This window comes from Trachurus trachurus (genome assembly GCF_905171665.1).
Source record: "Trachurus trachurus genome assembly, chromosome: 19".
NCBI classification, from domain to species: domain Eukaryota; kingdom Metazoa; phylum Chordata; class Actinopteri; order Carangiformes; family Carangidae; genus Trachurus; species Trachurus trachurus.
In genome coordinates, this window is record NC_139913.1 from 862978 (window position 1) to 880000 (window position 17023).

The following is a 17023-nucleotide window of genomic DNA, read 5'->3' on the forward strand; positions in this document are numbered from 1 at the left end:
GACTCTAATAGTTTGTAAATGAATGTAAGGAGCTTTTAACTCTTGTTAGTGAGAATGAACTCTTTGAAAGCAGCTGCACTGATGTGCTGCTTTTAGGGGTTAGGGTTTCCTTCTCTGACAAACACAGCTTGTGTCCAATAGGATTTTAGAAAAAGACCTGAAAGTAACCAGTACTTTTCAGCCGTACTACTAATTAACTCACAAATATTTGTCTTGGAAATGTATTCAAGTAAGAGTAATAAGTACCAAAGAAATCTATTACTCAAGTAAAGTACAAATAGCAGAGGATCATGGGTAATGTAGTATTTTGAAACTTGTGTTTTTACTTGTTGGTGTTTATTGGTGTGTGTGTTTCTGGTCGATCAGTTGATCCGTGTGTCGGTATTGATCAGAGATTGATTATCATCCTGGCCGGTTGCTCTGCTCTGCTGTGCTGTGATTGGCCGGTTTCTCTGCTGTGCTGTGATTGGCCGGTTGCTCTGCTCTGCTGTGCTGTGCTGTGATTGGCCGGTTTCTCTGCTGTGCTGTGATTGGCCGGTTGCTCTGCTCTGCTGTGCTGTGATTGGCCGGTTGCTTTGCTGTGCTGTGATTGGCCGGTTGCTGTGCTGTGCTGTGATTGGCTGCTGGCTGTGCGACTCACTCACCCGTGTAGACGAAGCGTCCCGGAGCTCCTTTACAGAACTGTTTGGACTTGTACGACAGAGTGACCTCCACCACGCCGGGGATGTGGCGCGGCGGGGTCTGCACCCGGATGGCGTGAGGCGTGATCAGCTGGAGAGAGAGAGAGAGATAGAGACTCATCTACCTGAACTCCTCCATCTTTAAACTGACACTAACCAAGTTTCCATTAGGGCTGGGACGATACGCTTTTCTCCCCATTCGATTCTTCTACTTTTTTTTGGATGCCGATTCGATTTACAGTAAATTGCGATTCTACGATATTGCCGATTTTCTGGATTTTTAGTTTTAGCATTTTTAACACCAGTGAAACAGTTGAATGATTCTGATTGTCTACAGACTATTACAGGAACCATATTTCCCCCAAAAATACACATCACATGTAAAGTTAGATTTTAAGATTTATTCAGCAGCAATATATAGGCTATGTTTACTCTCTTTTCAAAAGCCTGGACTGCATAAAAGAGGCAAAAATAAAAGAGTATAGAGAAAAAACAGGCTTTCAAAGTCAGAGAAAATGTATTGCCATGTCAACCAGTGACAAGGAATTTGTCTGGGTTTGCTCTCCAATACATATAACACAACCACCACATGAGAAACACATGCAGGGGACAGTATAAATTACAAATTACAAACTACAAAGAACGTCACAGTGACGTAGGCTGCGAAGGGGTCTATTGGATTTTTATTTTTATTTATTTATTTATTTAAGGAGGACAATGCACATTAATGAACATAATAAAATGTAAAGGTGCCAGTGTTAGCCAACGGCTAGTTTCCGACTGTGATTTAAAGGTCTGAGATGGAAATGGTGTTATTCACATTAATACTTTTATCGATATTCAGATGATTGCATCGACAGCTGGATGGAGACACGGTCAGAGAGTTTTTTTACTGACGTCCTGTGAGTCAGCATAACGAGACATGACGTCATCAGGTATGATGTCATGAGGTATGACGTCACGTACCTCGCTCCAGACCAGCATGGTGCCGAAGACGACCTGCAGGCCGTCGAAGAAGTTGTCCCCGATGAGGATGACGGTGGCTCCGCCCGTCGTCCAGCCCTCACTGGGGCTGATGGCTTTGATACAGGGAGTGGCTGCTGGTGGAGAGACATGGGACAGACAGGGAGAGAGACAGAGGTTCTCACTGTGTTCTTGGTTTTACCCCCGTTTTAACAGGGGGGGCAGTTACTGGTTCACACAGGGCCAGGGAGGTGTGGATTGATTTTTTTTTTTCCTTAAAGGTTGATTTTGGAGTTTTGTGTCCAAAAATAAACATTAGACTTATATCGCTGCAACAATTAATCGATTAATCAAACAATAATGGATTATTAAATTAATCGTCAACTATTCTGATAATCTAATAATCAGTTTGAGTCATTTTTAAAGAAATAAAGTCCAAATTCTCTGATTGCAGCTTCTTCAATGTGAATATTTCTGGTTTCTTTGTTCCTTTATGACAATAAACTGAGTCTCTCTTTGGTTTGTGGACAAAACAAGACATTTGAGGACGATGTCGTCTGGTGGTTTGAGAAACACTGACTGATGTTTTTAGACATTTTCTAACATTTATTGACCAACTAATGAACAACTAATCGATTAATCGTTTAAATAATCGACAGATAGAATTAGATTAGAAGCTACGTGCAGCAGAGTAGGAGGCTAGCTGCACTAGTTGTCTCTGATGCTAACGAGTGCTAGCAGCTAGCACATCTCTCTCTCTCAGCAGCAGCAGCAGTCGTCATGACAACAAAGAAAAAGAAATAGGCCTACAGTCTGAGTGAAGCGCTGGAGCCGCGGACCGATTCCCCACCGTCACCGACAACTAAAGCCTCGACTGGTAACAAGTATGAGGAGCGTTGTAGTGAGCTAGCTCGATGCTAACTTCGGGTAGCGGTTAGCATCCGCCGCTAACACCGTTTTCCCAGCTCACCACAACGACATAACAACATAACACCGGAGGCTCCCGGTGTCGGTGACGGTCGGCGATCGGCCCACGGCTCCAGAGCTTCACTCAGACTGTGTTTCCTGTCCTTTGTTGTCATGACAACGGCTGCTGTCTGGGGCAGGAGGCTACACAGCTTAGCCCCAGAGGAGGAGGGGCCCAGTTTCAATGTTTAGTTTACAAACTGCAACGAACAAAACTCCAGACTCTACCTTTAAAACATTAAATCATCATTTAAAAACAGTATTTTGTATTAACTTGTGTTACCTCTGTCTAAAGTCCAGATTAGTGTGGTGATGGTGAACGTTTAAGTTTGACAAATAGGCTATGTAAGACACTAAGAAGTCAGCCATATTGGATGTGGCAAACTGTACAGACACACACAACCTTATATAGATGTGTGTGTCTGTACATCTGTAAACAGCTGTATAGATGTATATATATATGTCTGTTCTAATATATAAAACACATTTATCAAAACCAGACCAGGACCAGATCACTGAGGTGCTGAGGCTGGAGGCTTCCCTCACACACACACAGACACACACAGAATGTGATATAATTGGATAGCGTCTTTTATCCGCTTTAGCTTAGTTCACTCTTACACACACACACACACAGACACACACACACACACACACACACAGACACACACACACACACACACACACACACTCAGAGAGACACACGCGCGGCCGGTAATGACTCCTTCTCTCTCTTCTTTCAAGTGCAGCTGCAGATTAATTATAAAGTGAAATGAAAGCACGGTGTGTGTGTGTCTCTATGTGTGTGTGTGTGTGTCTGAGTGTGTGTGTGTGTGTGTGTGTGTGTGTGTGTGTGTGTCTGTATAGTGTGTGTGTGTGTGTGTGTGTGTGTGTGTGTGTGTGTGTAGCAGCTAATCTCACTGACTGTTCCAGTGACATTACAGCACCTGACCTCTATTCTGTTCAGTTCAGTTCAGCGGTGAAGTGACTGTGACCGACCGTCACCTTGTTGACTGTCAGACCGCTGTCACCACGACAACACAGACCGCTGTCACCACGACAACACAGACTGCTGTCACCAGGACAACACAGACCGCTGTCACCAGGACAACACAGACCGCTGTCACCACGACAACACAGACCGCTGTCACCACGACAACACAGACCGCTGTCACCACGACAACACAGACCGCTGTCACCACGACAACACAGACCGCTGTTATCTGTGTTTATTCGACATCAGTCTGGTCCAGATTAGGGATGATAACAACGACATCGACTATCGAATGCTGATTGTAATTGACTCAGGTGTCAGTGAAGTGGAGTTGTTGTGTTGTTGTGTGTTTGGAGCTGCTGCTTCTCATCACTGTGACCTCACTGCAAAAACTCTACATCTTTCCAAGAATATTTGTCTTATTTCTTTGTCTATGTCTCAATTTTAGTCAAAACTAATCTCTTTCCACTTAAAATAAGACTCATCACCCACAAATCAACTTGTTTTTAGATCATTTTCACTTGTTTCAAGCAAATTTTCAATTGAAATAAGTAGAAAAATCTGCCAGTGAAAGCAAGTTTTTTGTGCTTGTTATAAGAAAGAAAAACTTGCTCTTTCTACTTATTTAAAGTGGAAAATTTGCTTGAAAAAAGTAAAAAGTGTCTAAAAACAAGCTGCTTTTAATGTGTTGAGTCTTATTTTAAGTAGAATGAGATTTATTTTGACTAAAATAAGACAAATATTCTTGGTAAGATGTAGAGTTTTTGCAGTGCTGCTGGACTCTAGCCTCAGGGTCACGGTCCCGTCGCTACGACAACAACCACCACCGAGTCCAACGGGTCCAAAAGCCACTGACACTGATCAGGGAAAATCACCACTTATCAATTAATCGCTAATCAATCAACAAGGTCAATCAACTAACGATCAATGAACTAATCTGTAATCTGCATCCCGGGCCCAAACCGGTCCAAACCGGTCCAGACCGGCCCAGATAGCGGTACCTGCTGCAGTCAGAGAGGAGAAGCAGCAGCGGAGCAGCAGAGGAACAGAGGGTTCAAACCCACGGGACTGAACTGAACTGAGCTCTGATTGGGGGGGTGGTTTCCATGGTTACCATCTTTAATTAGGAGGGCAATTAAAGAGGTTGAACGGCCTCAAGAAGACACACACACACACACACACACACACACACACACACACTCTCTCTCTCTCTCCGGGTCGTCTCTGGGGACGGTGAGGCGTCTGGGTTTTCTACCCATAAGCCACTGGGGTGATTCCTCTTTTTAAAGGGATAGTTCACCCAAAATTGAAATTACACTCATTATCTCCTTCTTCTCCTCATGTGGACTAAGGGCTGGGAGAAGTTTCAGAGTCCTCCGTGGCTTCTCTGAGTTACAGGGGGTCTCGGCGTAGCAGTGCATGTCCATATGACGGTTGCAAATGGATACCAACTGTCTTCATAACAAAAAGACACACCAAAAAACATCCAGATACCTCCATGCTGCTCGTCTGTAATGTCCCTCTTGTATTGAAACATAGACTTATTTAATTTTTTTCGGGACAATTTTGCATTTCGGGGCTTCAATACAAGACAGACATTACATACGAGCAGCATGGAGGTATCTGGATGTTTTTTGGTGTGTCTTTTTGTTACGAAGACAGTTGGTATCCATTTGCAACCGTCATATGGACATGCACTGCTACGCCGAGACCCCCTGTAACTCAGAGAAGCCACGGAGGACTCTGAAACTTCTCCCAGCTCTTAGTCAACATGAGGGGGAGGAGATAATGAGGGACATTTCAATTTTGGGTGAACTATCCCTTTAAAGCTCAGACTCAGACCTGAACATCCAGAGGAAACCTGCTCTGCATGGACCAATCACAGCCCCCCCCCCCCCCCCCCCCCCCCCTCCTCTACCAGGTGTGTGGTCGCCGTGGTTACCTTCAGACGGGTCCAGTCGCCGGGCGCGGCGGCCATGTTTGGAGTTGTTGTGTACGAACATGTTGTCAGAGACGGCGAGGACGTGGCCGTCCACGTTGACCGTCGTAGACACCACCACCTGCACACACACACACACACACACACAAAACTTTATTTATAACCTCCACACAGACAGTCTGTGTGTGAGTGACCTGTGTGATCAATTAATCGAACAATAATCGATTATTAAAGGGACAATGAGGAGTTTCTATTTGGTTATAAAAAGTCTGATATTAATGTGGATGAATCTCCGTTACCACTTGTTAATGGTCCATTTTAGATAAATCTATGGTTTTGTCTCTATGGTTATTTTGTTATTATTAGTGGTGGTGGAAATGCTGGGCGAGCCGACCAGCGTTTCTTTACTTTCGGTTTCGTGGCGAGTCATGAGAATAACGCCGCCGAATCTCCGTTTATGGTGGGAACTACGACGGTATGTGATCGTCTTCCAACCTCTGACTTTAATTCTTGATGAATGAAAACATGAGTCTGTCTTGCACCGGTCAAAGAATTTCACGGTGCGGAGGCTCATAAATGTAGTGTGGAAACACTTCGCTTTAACAAAACTCCTCATTGTCCCTTTAAATTAATCTAATAATCCGTTTGAGTAAAAATAAAAAAGTCTAAATTCTCTGATTCCAGCTTCTTAAATGTGAATATTTCTGGTTTCTTTGTTCATTTATTAACATTTTATGACCAAACAACTGATCGATTAATGGTTTAAATGATGTATAATGACAGTAGGAGCTGCCATCTTGGCCTCGGCCTCTGGCCCCGCCCCCTTTATGATGTCACAGCCACTCGGCCTCTGGCCCCGCCCCCTTTATGATGTCACAGCCACTCGGCCGCGGTCGTTCATCATCCGCGGCCGGCCGGTTGCCGTGGCGAGGCTGGTGTCGTTGATCCATGGCGACGGAGCAGAAGGTCACACAGAGAGCGAGTCGAGGTGTCCTCCTCTGTCGCCACGGTGACTAACCAGCACATCCTTCACCCCGCCGCCGCCGCTGCTGCCACGGCAACCAGAGGCTTCACCTGACTTCACCTGTCTCTCTCTCTCTCTCTGGTTTAACTGGACTGAACATCCTGTCACTCGCCCAGCGCAGCGTGGAGAGAGAGGGCTGTGTGTCTGTGTGTGTGTGTGTGTGTGTGTGTGTGTGTGTGTGTGTGTGTGTGTGTGTGTGAGAGTGTGTGTGTGTGTGTGTGTGTGTGTGTGAGAGTGTGTGTGTGTGTGTGTGTGTGTGTGTGTGTGTGTGTGTGTGTGTGTGTGTGTGTGTGGAGACAAAGAGGAGTTTCCTCCTCGTGTCTCATGTTTTATCCACTTTAACAGAGGCGCTCTGTTGGACGTCGTCTCTCATTCACACTGAGAAGACGACACAGACACACAGACACACTGTCTCACACACTGAGAGACAGACACGGAAAGACAGAAACAGACAGAAACAGACAGATAGAAACAGACAGATAGAAAGAAACAGAAAGAAACAGACAGAGAGAAACAAACAGATAGAAAGAAACAGAAAGAAACAGACAGAGAGAAACAGACAGAAAGAAACAGAAAGAAACAGACAGAAACAGAAACAGACAGATAGAAAGAAACAGACAGACAGAAACAGAAACAGACAGACAGAAACAGAAACAGACAGACAGAAACAGAAACAGACAGATAGAAAGAAACAGACAGATAGAAACAGAAACAGACAGATAGAAACAGAAACAGACAGATAGAAACAGATAGAAACAGACAGATAGAAACAGAAACAGACAGATAGAAACAGAAACAGACAGATAGAAACAGAAACAGACAGACAGAAACAGAAACAGACAGATAGAAACAGAAACAGACAGATAGAAACAGAAACAGACAGATAGAAACAGAAACAGACAGATAGAAACAGAAACAGACAGATAGAAACAGAAACAGACAGACAGAAACAGAAACAGACAGATAGAAACAGAAACAGACAGATAGAAACAGAAACAGACAGATAGAAACAGAAACAGACAGATAGAAACAGAAACAGAAACAGACAGATAGAAACAGAAACAGACAGATAGAAACAGAAACAGACAGATAGAAACAGAAACAGACAGACAGAAACAGAAACAGACAGATAGAAACAGAAACAGACAGATAGAAACAGAAACAGACAGATAGAAACAGAAACAGAAACAGACAGACAGAAACAGAAACAGACAGACAGAAACAGAAACAGACAGATAGAAACAGAAACAGAAACAGACAGATAGAAACAGAAACAGACAGATAGAAAGAAACAGACAGATAGAAAGAAACAGACAGATAGAAACAGAAACAGACAGATAGAAAGAAACAGACAGATAGAAAGAAACAGACAGAAACGATAGATAGAACGATAGATAGATAGATAGATAGATAGATAGATAGAACGATAGATAGATAGATAGAACGATAGATAGAACGATAGATAGAACGATAGATAGATAGAACGATAGATAGATAGATAGATAGATAGAACGATAGATAGATAGATAGATATAACGATAGATAGATAGATAGATAGAACGATAGATAGATAGATAGAACGATAGATAGAACGATAGATAGAACGATAGATAGATAGATAGATAGATAGAACGATAGATAGATAGATAGATAGATAGATAGATAGATAGATAGATAGAACGATAGATAGATAGATAGATAGATAGATAGATAGATAGATAGAACGATAGATAGATAGATAGATAGATAGATAGAACGATAGATAGATAGATAGATAGATAGATAGATAGATAGATAGATAGATAGATAGATAGATAGATAGATAGATAGATAGATAGATAGATAGATAGATAGATAGATAGAAACACACAGACAGAAACAGATAGAAACAGACAGTCGACCTCTCTCTCATATCATATCTAAAGCAATAAGCCTCAGGCCGCTCTGCTGTGATGCATTATGGGTACGGAGGGTCGTCCACCGCCACGTCCACATCGTCCTGCCCTTTAGGGAGATGAATTCATCTCTGTCGTGTGTGTGTGTGTGTGTGTATGTAGGTGTGAGTGTGTGTAGCTCTGATGTGTGTGTGTTACCTGGAACCTCCTCATGTCTCGTGGGTTCCCAGCGTTCTTCAGACAGTTCTGGTTACACTTCAGGAAGAACTTCAAGAAGAACCTGCACAAAGACACACACACACAGACACACACAGTGTTAACCAGTTACCATGGTAATGAGCCTGTGTCGGAGCTTTCATATCACTGCAAAAACTCAAAATCTCACCAAGAATATTTGTCTTATTTCTAGTCAAAACAAATCTCATTATACGTAAAATCAGACTCATCACATAAAAAGCAGCTTGTTTTTAGACACTTTTTACTTCTTTCAAGCTGATTTTCACTTGAAATAAGTAGAAAAATCTGATAGTGGAGCAAGTTTTTCTTTCTTATTACAAGCACAAAAAACTTGCTTTGACTGGCAGATTTTTCTACTTATTTCAAGTGAAAATTAGTTTGAAACAAGTGAAAATGATCTAAAAACAAGTTAATTTTTAGGTGATGAGTCTTATTTTAAGTGGAAAGAGATTAGTTTTGACTAGAAATGAGACATTTTGACAAGAAAAAGGACACATATTCTTGGAAAGATGTTGAGTTTTTGCAGTTGAACCCTGGTCTTCCTCCTCCTCTGTTGTTGTTGTGTGTTGTTTTTGTGTGTGTGTTGTGTTGTGTTAACATGTGTTACAGTGGGTAAACAGAGGACACACTCGTCCCTCTGTCTTGCTGTCAGCTGTAACCCTGAACACTCTCTCTCTGCTGTCACCGTCTCCCTGGAGACGCAGGGATGAAGGAGACAAAGAGCACGCACGCACACACACACACACACACACACACACACACACACACACACACACACACACACACACACACACATGCACCAACACACACATACAAACACACAACCACCCACAGACACATCAGACACAAACTGTTCGTTTTACTTCAACTATGTTAAAGAGCAGAGTTGTGGCTGTGATACTCGTGTGTGTGTGTGTGTGTGTGTGTGTGTGTGTGTGTGTGTGTGTGTGTGTGTGTGTGTGTGTGTGTGTGTGTGTGTGTGTGTGTGTTGCCATGCAGCATCAGAGTGGTTTCTATGGTAACAGGGTGTAAACACACACACACACAGACACAGACACACACACAGGAGGACAAAAAGACAGCAGTCCCTCTCAGGCTGTTTCTGGTCTCTGAGGGTCTGAGTATTGATTACCCAGCATGCCTTGCTGCTCCTCTCTAATGAGCTTACAGAAGGACAAAGTGCTGACACCAACACACACACACACACACAGACACACACACACACACACACACACACACACACACACACACACACACACACACACACACACACCAACATACATACACAGTCTCAGTGAACAGATGCTCCGTGACAAACAAACCGTTAGTACAGCAGCATCTGATCTCACCACCGTTCATCTGTGATCAATAATCAATAATCAATACAGGAGCCTGAGACCATGAGAGGAGTCAGCTGGTCACCTGGTCACCATGGTTACCTGGTTACCTGGTCACCATGGTTACCTGGTCACCTGGTCACCAGCAGCACCTCCTCTGCTCAGACTGAAGGTCCAGGTCACATGACCCACTACCAGGTGACAGGGAGATACACCTGTTCTCCACCTGTTCTCCACCTGTCCTCTTTAGGGATGCAGCGAGGGGCGGCGTTTAGCTCACTGGGTAAAGCTGCCGCCCCATGTTGAGGCTCAGTCCTCGGTGCCGGCGGCCCCGGTTCGAGTCCCGCGTCGGACAGCCCTTTCCTGCGTGTCATTCCCCCCCTCTCTGCCTCCCCATTTCCTGTCTCTCTCTCGACTGCACTATCAATTAAAGGCAATAAAATCCCAAATAAATATACAAAAAAAAAAAGGGATGCACCGAATATTCGGTAACTGAATATATTCGGCCGAATATTGCTTTTTTTTTGCAATATTCGGTGTAGTGGCAAACGTAGATTTTAATTCCAAAACCACTCGATTTATTAGCAGTAGGCTGGTACAGCCGGCTCGACTCGTATGTTACTGTCTTGTGTTCCTTAACTACTCACAAACCACCGGAGAGTCAGGTCATAGTTTCGTTGTTTTATTTCTTGTTGCAGAATCCAGGTATTTCCATTAATACACACCATTCCAAGCTTCTCTTGGTTTTCACAACGGTCCACAACATCTTAACGTACCAGTAACATCTGAAAGTGACGGTCAAAAAACCTTTTTTCCCTGTACCCACTACCACTCTGCTAATCCAGGTCTTGTACTTTTCACAAGTTCTTCAAAACAAAACAATGCGCATGAGCAGCGCCTACTTCAGGTGCTGTGGTAAATTTAACATCTATGCAATAAAAGGCAATAATGTATAACACAACCAAAACTAATATAAAACACGCTGTAATCTACAGTACAACTCTAAACTTTCTTTAACATAATATTGGCTCCTACATTCAGTATTCGGTGGAATGAGCGAAAAGCAAGGCCGAATATTAAAACAACAGCAACAAGAGCAGTGGGGGGGGGGGAGTTGCACAGTGACCGCGCACCGTTACACACGCTCCAAGAGCCCCTGTCTGCAGCGGAGACACGGCCACTGAGAGGACTGAGTGAGGGGACCGTTCCTGTAGGAACATTTAAAAACCAAACACCCTGAACAGCATCAGAGCCAGTCTATTCTCTGACAGCATGCTGAGTACGAGAGGGAGAGACGACTGCAGCAGTTAAAACTAAAGCTCCTCGTCCCAGCATGTCGCCCACTCTGTCCGTGGCCGACAGCTTTTAAAACAGTGTTTCCCAACCTTGGGGTCGGGACCCCACGTGGGGTCGCCTGAAATCTAAAAAAAAAAAAGAAAAACTTTAAAACCACTTTCGGTATTCGGTATTATTCGGTTATTTGGCCAAGCGTTTTCATTTTATTCGGTATTCGGCTTCGGCCAAAAAAATGCCATTCAGTGCACCCCTACTCCTCTTCCATCTCATCTTCCATCTCCTCTCCTATCCTCTCCTCTTCCATCTCCTCCTCTCCTCTCCTCTCTTCTCCTCTGCTCTTCCATCTTCCATCTCCTCTCCTCTCCCCTTCTCTCCTCTTCCATCTCCTCCTCTTCCTTCTCTCCTCCATCCTCTCCTCCTCTCCTCTTCCATCTCCTCCTCTCCTCTCCTTTCTTCTCCTCTCCTCCTCCATCCTCTCCTCCTCTCCTCTCCTCCTCCATCCTCTCCTCCTTTCCTCTCCTCCTCCCTTGTCTCCTTCATCTATTTCCTCCTCCTTCTCTGAACGACAGCGAGGTCGTAAATCTACACACACGACAGATTAAGCTTTCAATTTGTTATATGATAAGTAGGGAAGACCCCACACACACACACACACACACACACACGCACACACACACACACACACACACACACACACACACACACACACACACACACACACACACACACACACACACACCATTACTGCTCATATTTACGAGCAGGAAATTAGGACGCACAGCAAATTTATCTCCGGGAAGAACAGAAGTCACACATGCACTGACACTGAAAACACACACAGTGAACACACACACACACTCACAGTGAACACACACACAGTGAGCGCACACACACAGACACACACACGCACACTGTTGGAGTTAATATGCTCTATGAGGTAGAAAATGTAGTCACAGTGTGAGGAGGAATTATACTGACGGTAATGTAATGCCATGCAGCGATGAGTGTGTGTGTGTCTCAGTGTGTGTGTGTGTGTGTGTGTGTGTGTGTGTGTGTGTGTGTGTGTGTGTGTGTGTGTGTGTGTGTCTCAGTGTGTGTGTGTGTGTGTGTGTGTCAGTGTGTGTGTGTGTGTGTGAGAGAGAGAGATTTAGTGCTGTTGGCAGCTCTGCCTGTTAATCTGATGCTCTCTGTGTTCAGGTTCTTAACTCACAGCAGCTGCTGGTTAAACACGGTGGTGATGTCACTTCCTGTCCGCATCCAGTCCAGGAAGTGACGTCATGACGACCGTAAGTAAATAAGTAAATAAGTAAATAAATAAATCACACACAAGACAGAAAACAACTAAAAACCAAACCAAACAAAAACACATAAAAACTCCTGACTCCTGCTGTGATGATGTCACAGGCGACTGCAGCCAATCAGAGTCGAGGTTCGGTGTATCTTGTTACGTATTTGCCGCTGCTGCGTTAACGATACGACAGATATTTATTTTTATAACATCCATCTAAAAAGTCTGACGCGTTTTCTAAGATACAATATTTACAATTAATATTAATTGTAAATCGATGAAACATGAACATAATCTTTTATTTTATTTTTATCCCCATCACTTTACACCTTCTTCTGTTTGAACTCATTTATCTCATCTTTTCTTATCTTATTTTAACTGTTTTTTTTATCATGTTTATCGTCCTTTTATCTATCTCTACACAATCCAACAACTCCACAACGCTCTGGTGGACAAGTTGTGAGCTGCACATTCACCACACTATGAGATAATAACACAACGTTACCACACAGAGTTGTTTTAGAGGGAAATACAGAGACTGTTGATGAAAAACTGTCCCTGAAGGCAACGTGCATCAGCGGTTTCGCATGAATTTCCCTCTAAAACAACTCTGTGTGGTAACGTTGTGTTATTATCTCATAGCGTGGTGAATGTGCAGCTCACAACTTGTCCACCAGAGCGTTGTGGAGTTGTTGGATTGTGTATTTGATGAGTTTGATGATGAGGGAAACCAAGAAATCCCATAATGAGCCTCCGTAGCGTAGCTCTGAGCAGCTCACGGCTCTGCTCCGCCGTTCTAAAAACAGCTTGCACCGACAATTAAAGGTAACAAACCTACTGCTATGACTATAGGGATTATGGTGATGGGCTAATTTGACTAAATGTTGAACTATCCCTTTAAAAGTAAAAGCCAGACTAAAGGGAACATGAATAAATCATCTCAGCCGGAGCAACAACAAAAACAACAACTTGTATTTAATATGTAAATGAGCTGAAACGTTGTGCTGCTGTTAACGAATACATTAGAATACTAATTAGAGCAAGTCAGAGATAATTAATGACAACTGTCAATTAGCAGCACAGAGTTAATTGATTAACGAGCTGATGACGACCAAAGAGAAACTAAAGGGAGGAGGAGGAGCACTCAAAAAAGTTTGACCATTGTCTACTTAAAAAAATTAAGGCAACAAAGTGACAATTAATATAATTGAATAGAATTTAATTACTTCAACTTTGATTAAAAACTATTGATTTAATTAAGTAAATTTAAACAAAACTATTGAATAAATATTTACTAGGTATCTGAAGAAAATTAAGTTAGATTTACCAAATATCTGTGATAAAGTGATTTAGATTTACTAATTAATTAGGTGGAATTGATTTAGATTTACTAAATATGTGGATGATAATGCTTTATATTCACTAATTTTATGTGTGAAATTGAGGCTATCTTTCTAAATATTTGGTTAAGAATGATTTGGATTCAATAAATGAAATAAGTTATATCAACTTATAATTGGTACCACATGACTTAAAATCTATTTAATGTTATTAATTGTCACTTTGTTGCCATAATTTATTTATGTTGAATCTACTCAATACCATGTCTTCTTGTTGCAAGAATTTACCGAAAGTCAGTTAACAAATTACCATGTAGGAAAACAGCAGGTAAACATTTATTTATGCAGCTTTGTTTACATACACATTTTAACATTTTTCAAAAAGATTTCTTTTTGGTAAAATGCAAAAATACAAAGACATAGAGAGGAAGGCAGTATAAAAATGACAGACATAATGTATACAATAAGGATATGTATGCTGACAATCTGTTTATTATGTATTTTTGATCAAAGCTAATTCTCAAGTGGTATCATGTTCACAAGGAAAGATCAGAGAGATCTATAAATGTAAATATAAAGTGCAGAATGACCTTTGACCTCTGCCCATAACTTGTTGCTGTTGCATGCACAGAAGGACTTTTGGGTGTGATTCACGGTAAGTTTTTTTAAACTGCAAAAGCCTTTAAAATGTTTAAATAAAAGCTGAAATTATAAAAAAAGGCAAATATGTTTTTAACAATTAAAAGAAATCAAAACATCCCTGTGCTGACTGGCTCAAGTCTGGTATAAAGGTCAGGTACTTTTGCTTGGTTCTTCATTAACTAAAGTGGCACCCAAATCATTATGTCCAAACCAAATTCCTCCATTAAAACATGCAACATCCCATGCAACACAGCAGCAAGTTATGCCAATATTGAGTCCTTAAAATTATAACCCTCCCCTCAAATGACTATGACAAACTAGAACTACAGCACTGAAACTCAGGCAAAGCATTGAAGTAAACCATTTGACAGTGACTTAACAATTACATACAGACCATCCACAATCTTTGAAACATCAACAACTACATCAGATAAAACAGACGTATATGTATATTTCCAAATTTTCTGGAGCTATGAGGCCTGCAAGCAGAGTGATAAAATATTTCTGGAGAACAACAACCACTTGTGTGTCTGCCTATGTGAAAGTGGACTGTGTTTCTGAAAGGCTTCAGAAGTGTACCTGAGCTCCTTGGGATAGGCAAGATTCACTATGCGTCAAGCCAATGAGCATGGCACAAGCCTTTGGAAAGTTACCCAGAGCTGTTAGGACCTTTGTTCCGATGTCCTCAGGTCTTCTGACAGATTAGTTTGGATGCTGTTGATTTTCATCGCTTGCCACACTGTCTTCATCCTACGTATAATAACAAGAACATTTTGTATTTTAGACTGTACAGCAGAGAGACAGAGACAGACTTCTTAACATATTAAAATGTATTTTCAACTTACATCATACTCTTTAAGGAGCTGAATCCCCAGGGTACAACATCGGACAATAACAATGTCTCTGGTTATGTTGATGGTAGGAGCCTGAAATAACATACAAATGTCTGAAATTAAAAAGTTATGCATACAGTCACAGGCTAACATGTCCTCCTGTAGATTTAATATAAATATAAATGAAAAAAACATATGGTCAAAGTTACAATACCTTCAGTAGGATAGTCTGCCACCTCAGTCCCATGGTCCCGCCCTTTGAATGGTGGAGGTTCAGAAGAGAGTATTCATCCAGCTTGGACATGTGATTCTGTGAAACTCATCCTGAATATGAACAACAAATGATGTAGCCTGTAAACCACATTTGATCTTGAAAATACCCAAAAACATGATATATGAGATGACGATAACTTATTTTATATCAAATAGTTGACAAATCACAATTGCAATACATAGCCTACAGTGGTCTTGAATTACTGATTATGCGTGCATCTAAGAAATGCATAGCTTTAAGTCATTTGGATAAATTGATATTTTAAGCACAAACTCAGAGGGGGTGATACATGAAAATAAACTAAACGAGTAATAAAAGTTTACACTTACTTTTCTATGTACAGTAAGGTCCATAATTATTTGGATGGCAATCATAACATATGTTTTCTGTTCCTCAGGTCCTGGAGGGGGATAAAAAACAACAACATGTTTGTTTTTATGTCTGCTTGTGATAGACTGCCACAAGGTCATCACCTATTCACATGATAACAGGATAATAATATAATTTTGTGACCAGAATTTTTCGTGCCACTAAAAAAATTTATAAAATACATTTAAAAGGCGAGTCATTTTGCGACCGGGTAATTTGGTGCGGATGTAACACACAAGCCTCTATCAAAAAATACCAGAGCATGACGTCCTGTAAACATAATGCCAGACAAAGTGATTAAATAGAAAGAAAGACTGAAAAAAATGCTGCAGTGTTTACACGTGTCGCAGCTACCGATACCCCCCCCACCCCAGTACAGTACAGTACAACCGACACAGGGTGCAATAAATAAACTCACTCCTCAAAAAAACGTGTGCCTTCTCGCTCGACCGTTAGCGTCTTTAGAGGGTAAAAGCGGGGGAGGGGTGAAGCTCAGATTTTGAATCGCGATATTAAACTTAATACAATGCTGTTAAACTTGTTAGATAACTTGCGGTAATGCAAAACAGTGTTCAACTGCTGGAGCAACGTAGTAATAAAGTGTCTTTATTGAAGCTTCTTACCTTGAGCAGATGACAGACAAGACGGTGTTGGCTGTGGCAGACATGTTGGTGTGGTGCCTCAGGCGGAAGTGTAGCTACGGCGATTAACACCAAAGAGTTCCCATTGAGTAGAATTTATTAATTTTTCGACTTTGTTGACTTTACTGATAAAATATAATTAAATCTTACTCAGTGATTTTGAGCTGATATTATTCAAACAAAAATGAGTAAAATGCAATTGATAAATAGTTCAAATTTGATTAAATCAACATAATAATATACCAAACTGCACAAAGTCATTTTTTTCATGTATAGGTTACTCGTTTTTATTTTGTAAATATTAA

The 17023-nt window shown here is 41.7% G+C and overlaps 1 protein-coding gene and 1 long non-coding RNA gene across 6 annotated transcripts in view; both read right to left on the minus strand.

Annotated features, from left to right (window-relative positions):
- The window catches only part of LOC311002854 (transcription factor COE3-like), a gene marked incomplete at both ends in the record, with an annotated part of 58788 nt that overhangs the window by 16353 nt on the left and 25412 nt on the right, over window positions 1-17023 (minus strand). For 2 of the 5 annotated variants that reach the window (XM_083994413.1, XM_083994412.1), the window contains 4 exons: window positions 645-771; window positions 1647-1777; window positions 5546-5663; window positions 8660-8741. In XM_083994413.1, the coding sequence (XP_083850539.1) occupies window positions 645-771; window positions 1647-1777; window positions 5546-5663; window positions 8660-8741 (458 nt within the window). Of the gene's footprint in view, window positions 1-644; window positions 772-1646; window positions 1781-5521; window positions 5664-8659; window positions 8742-17023 lie in introns of all 5 variants that reach the window. The other 3 variants (XM_083994411.1, XM_083994409.1, XM_083994410.1) reach the window with 2 other exon arrangements.
- LOC311002420 lies at window positions 15066-16993 on the minus strand. The gene is made up of 5 exons (XR_014596242.1): window positions 16701-16993; window positions 16038-16108; window positions 15649-15758; window positions 15447-15527; window positions 15066-15351 (listed from the first exon to the last, which is right to left on the minus strand). It is a non-coding gene; the product is annotated as an uncharacterized lncRNA (long non-coding RNA).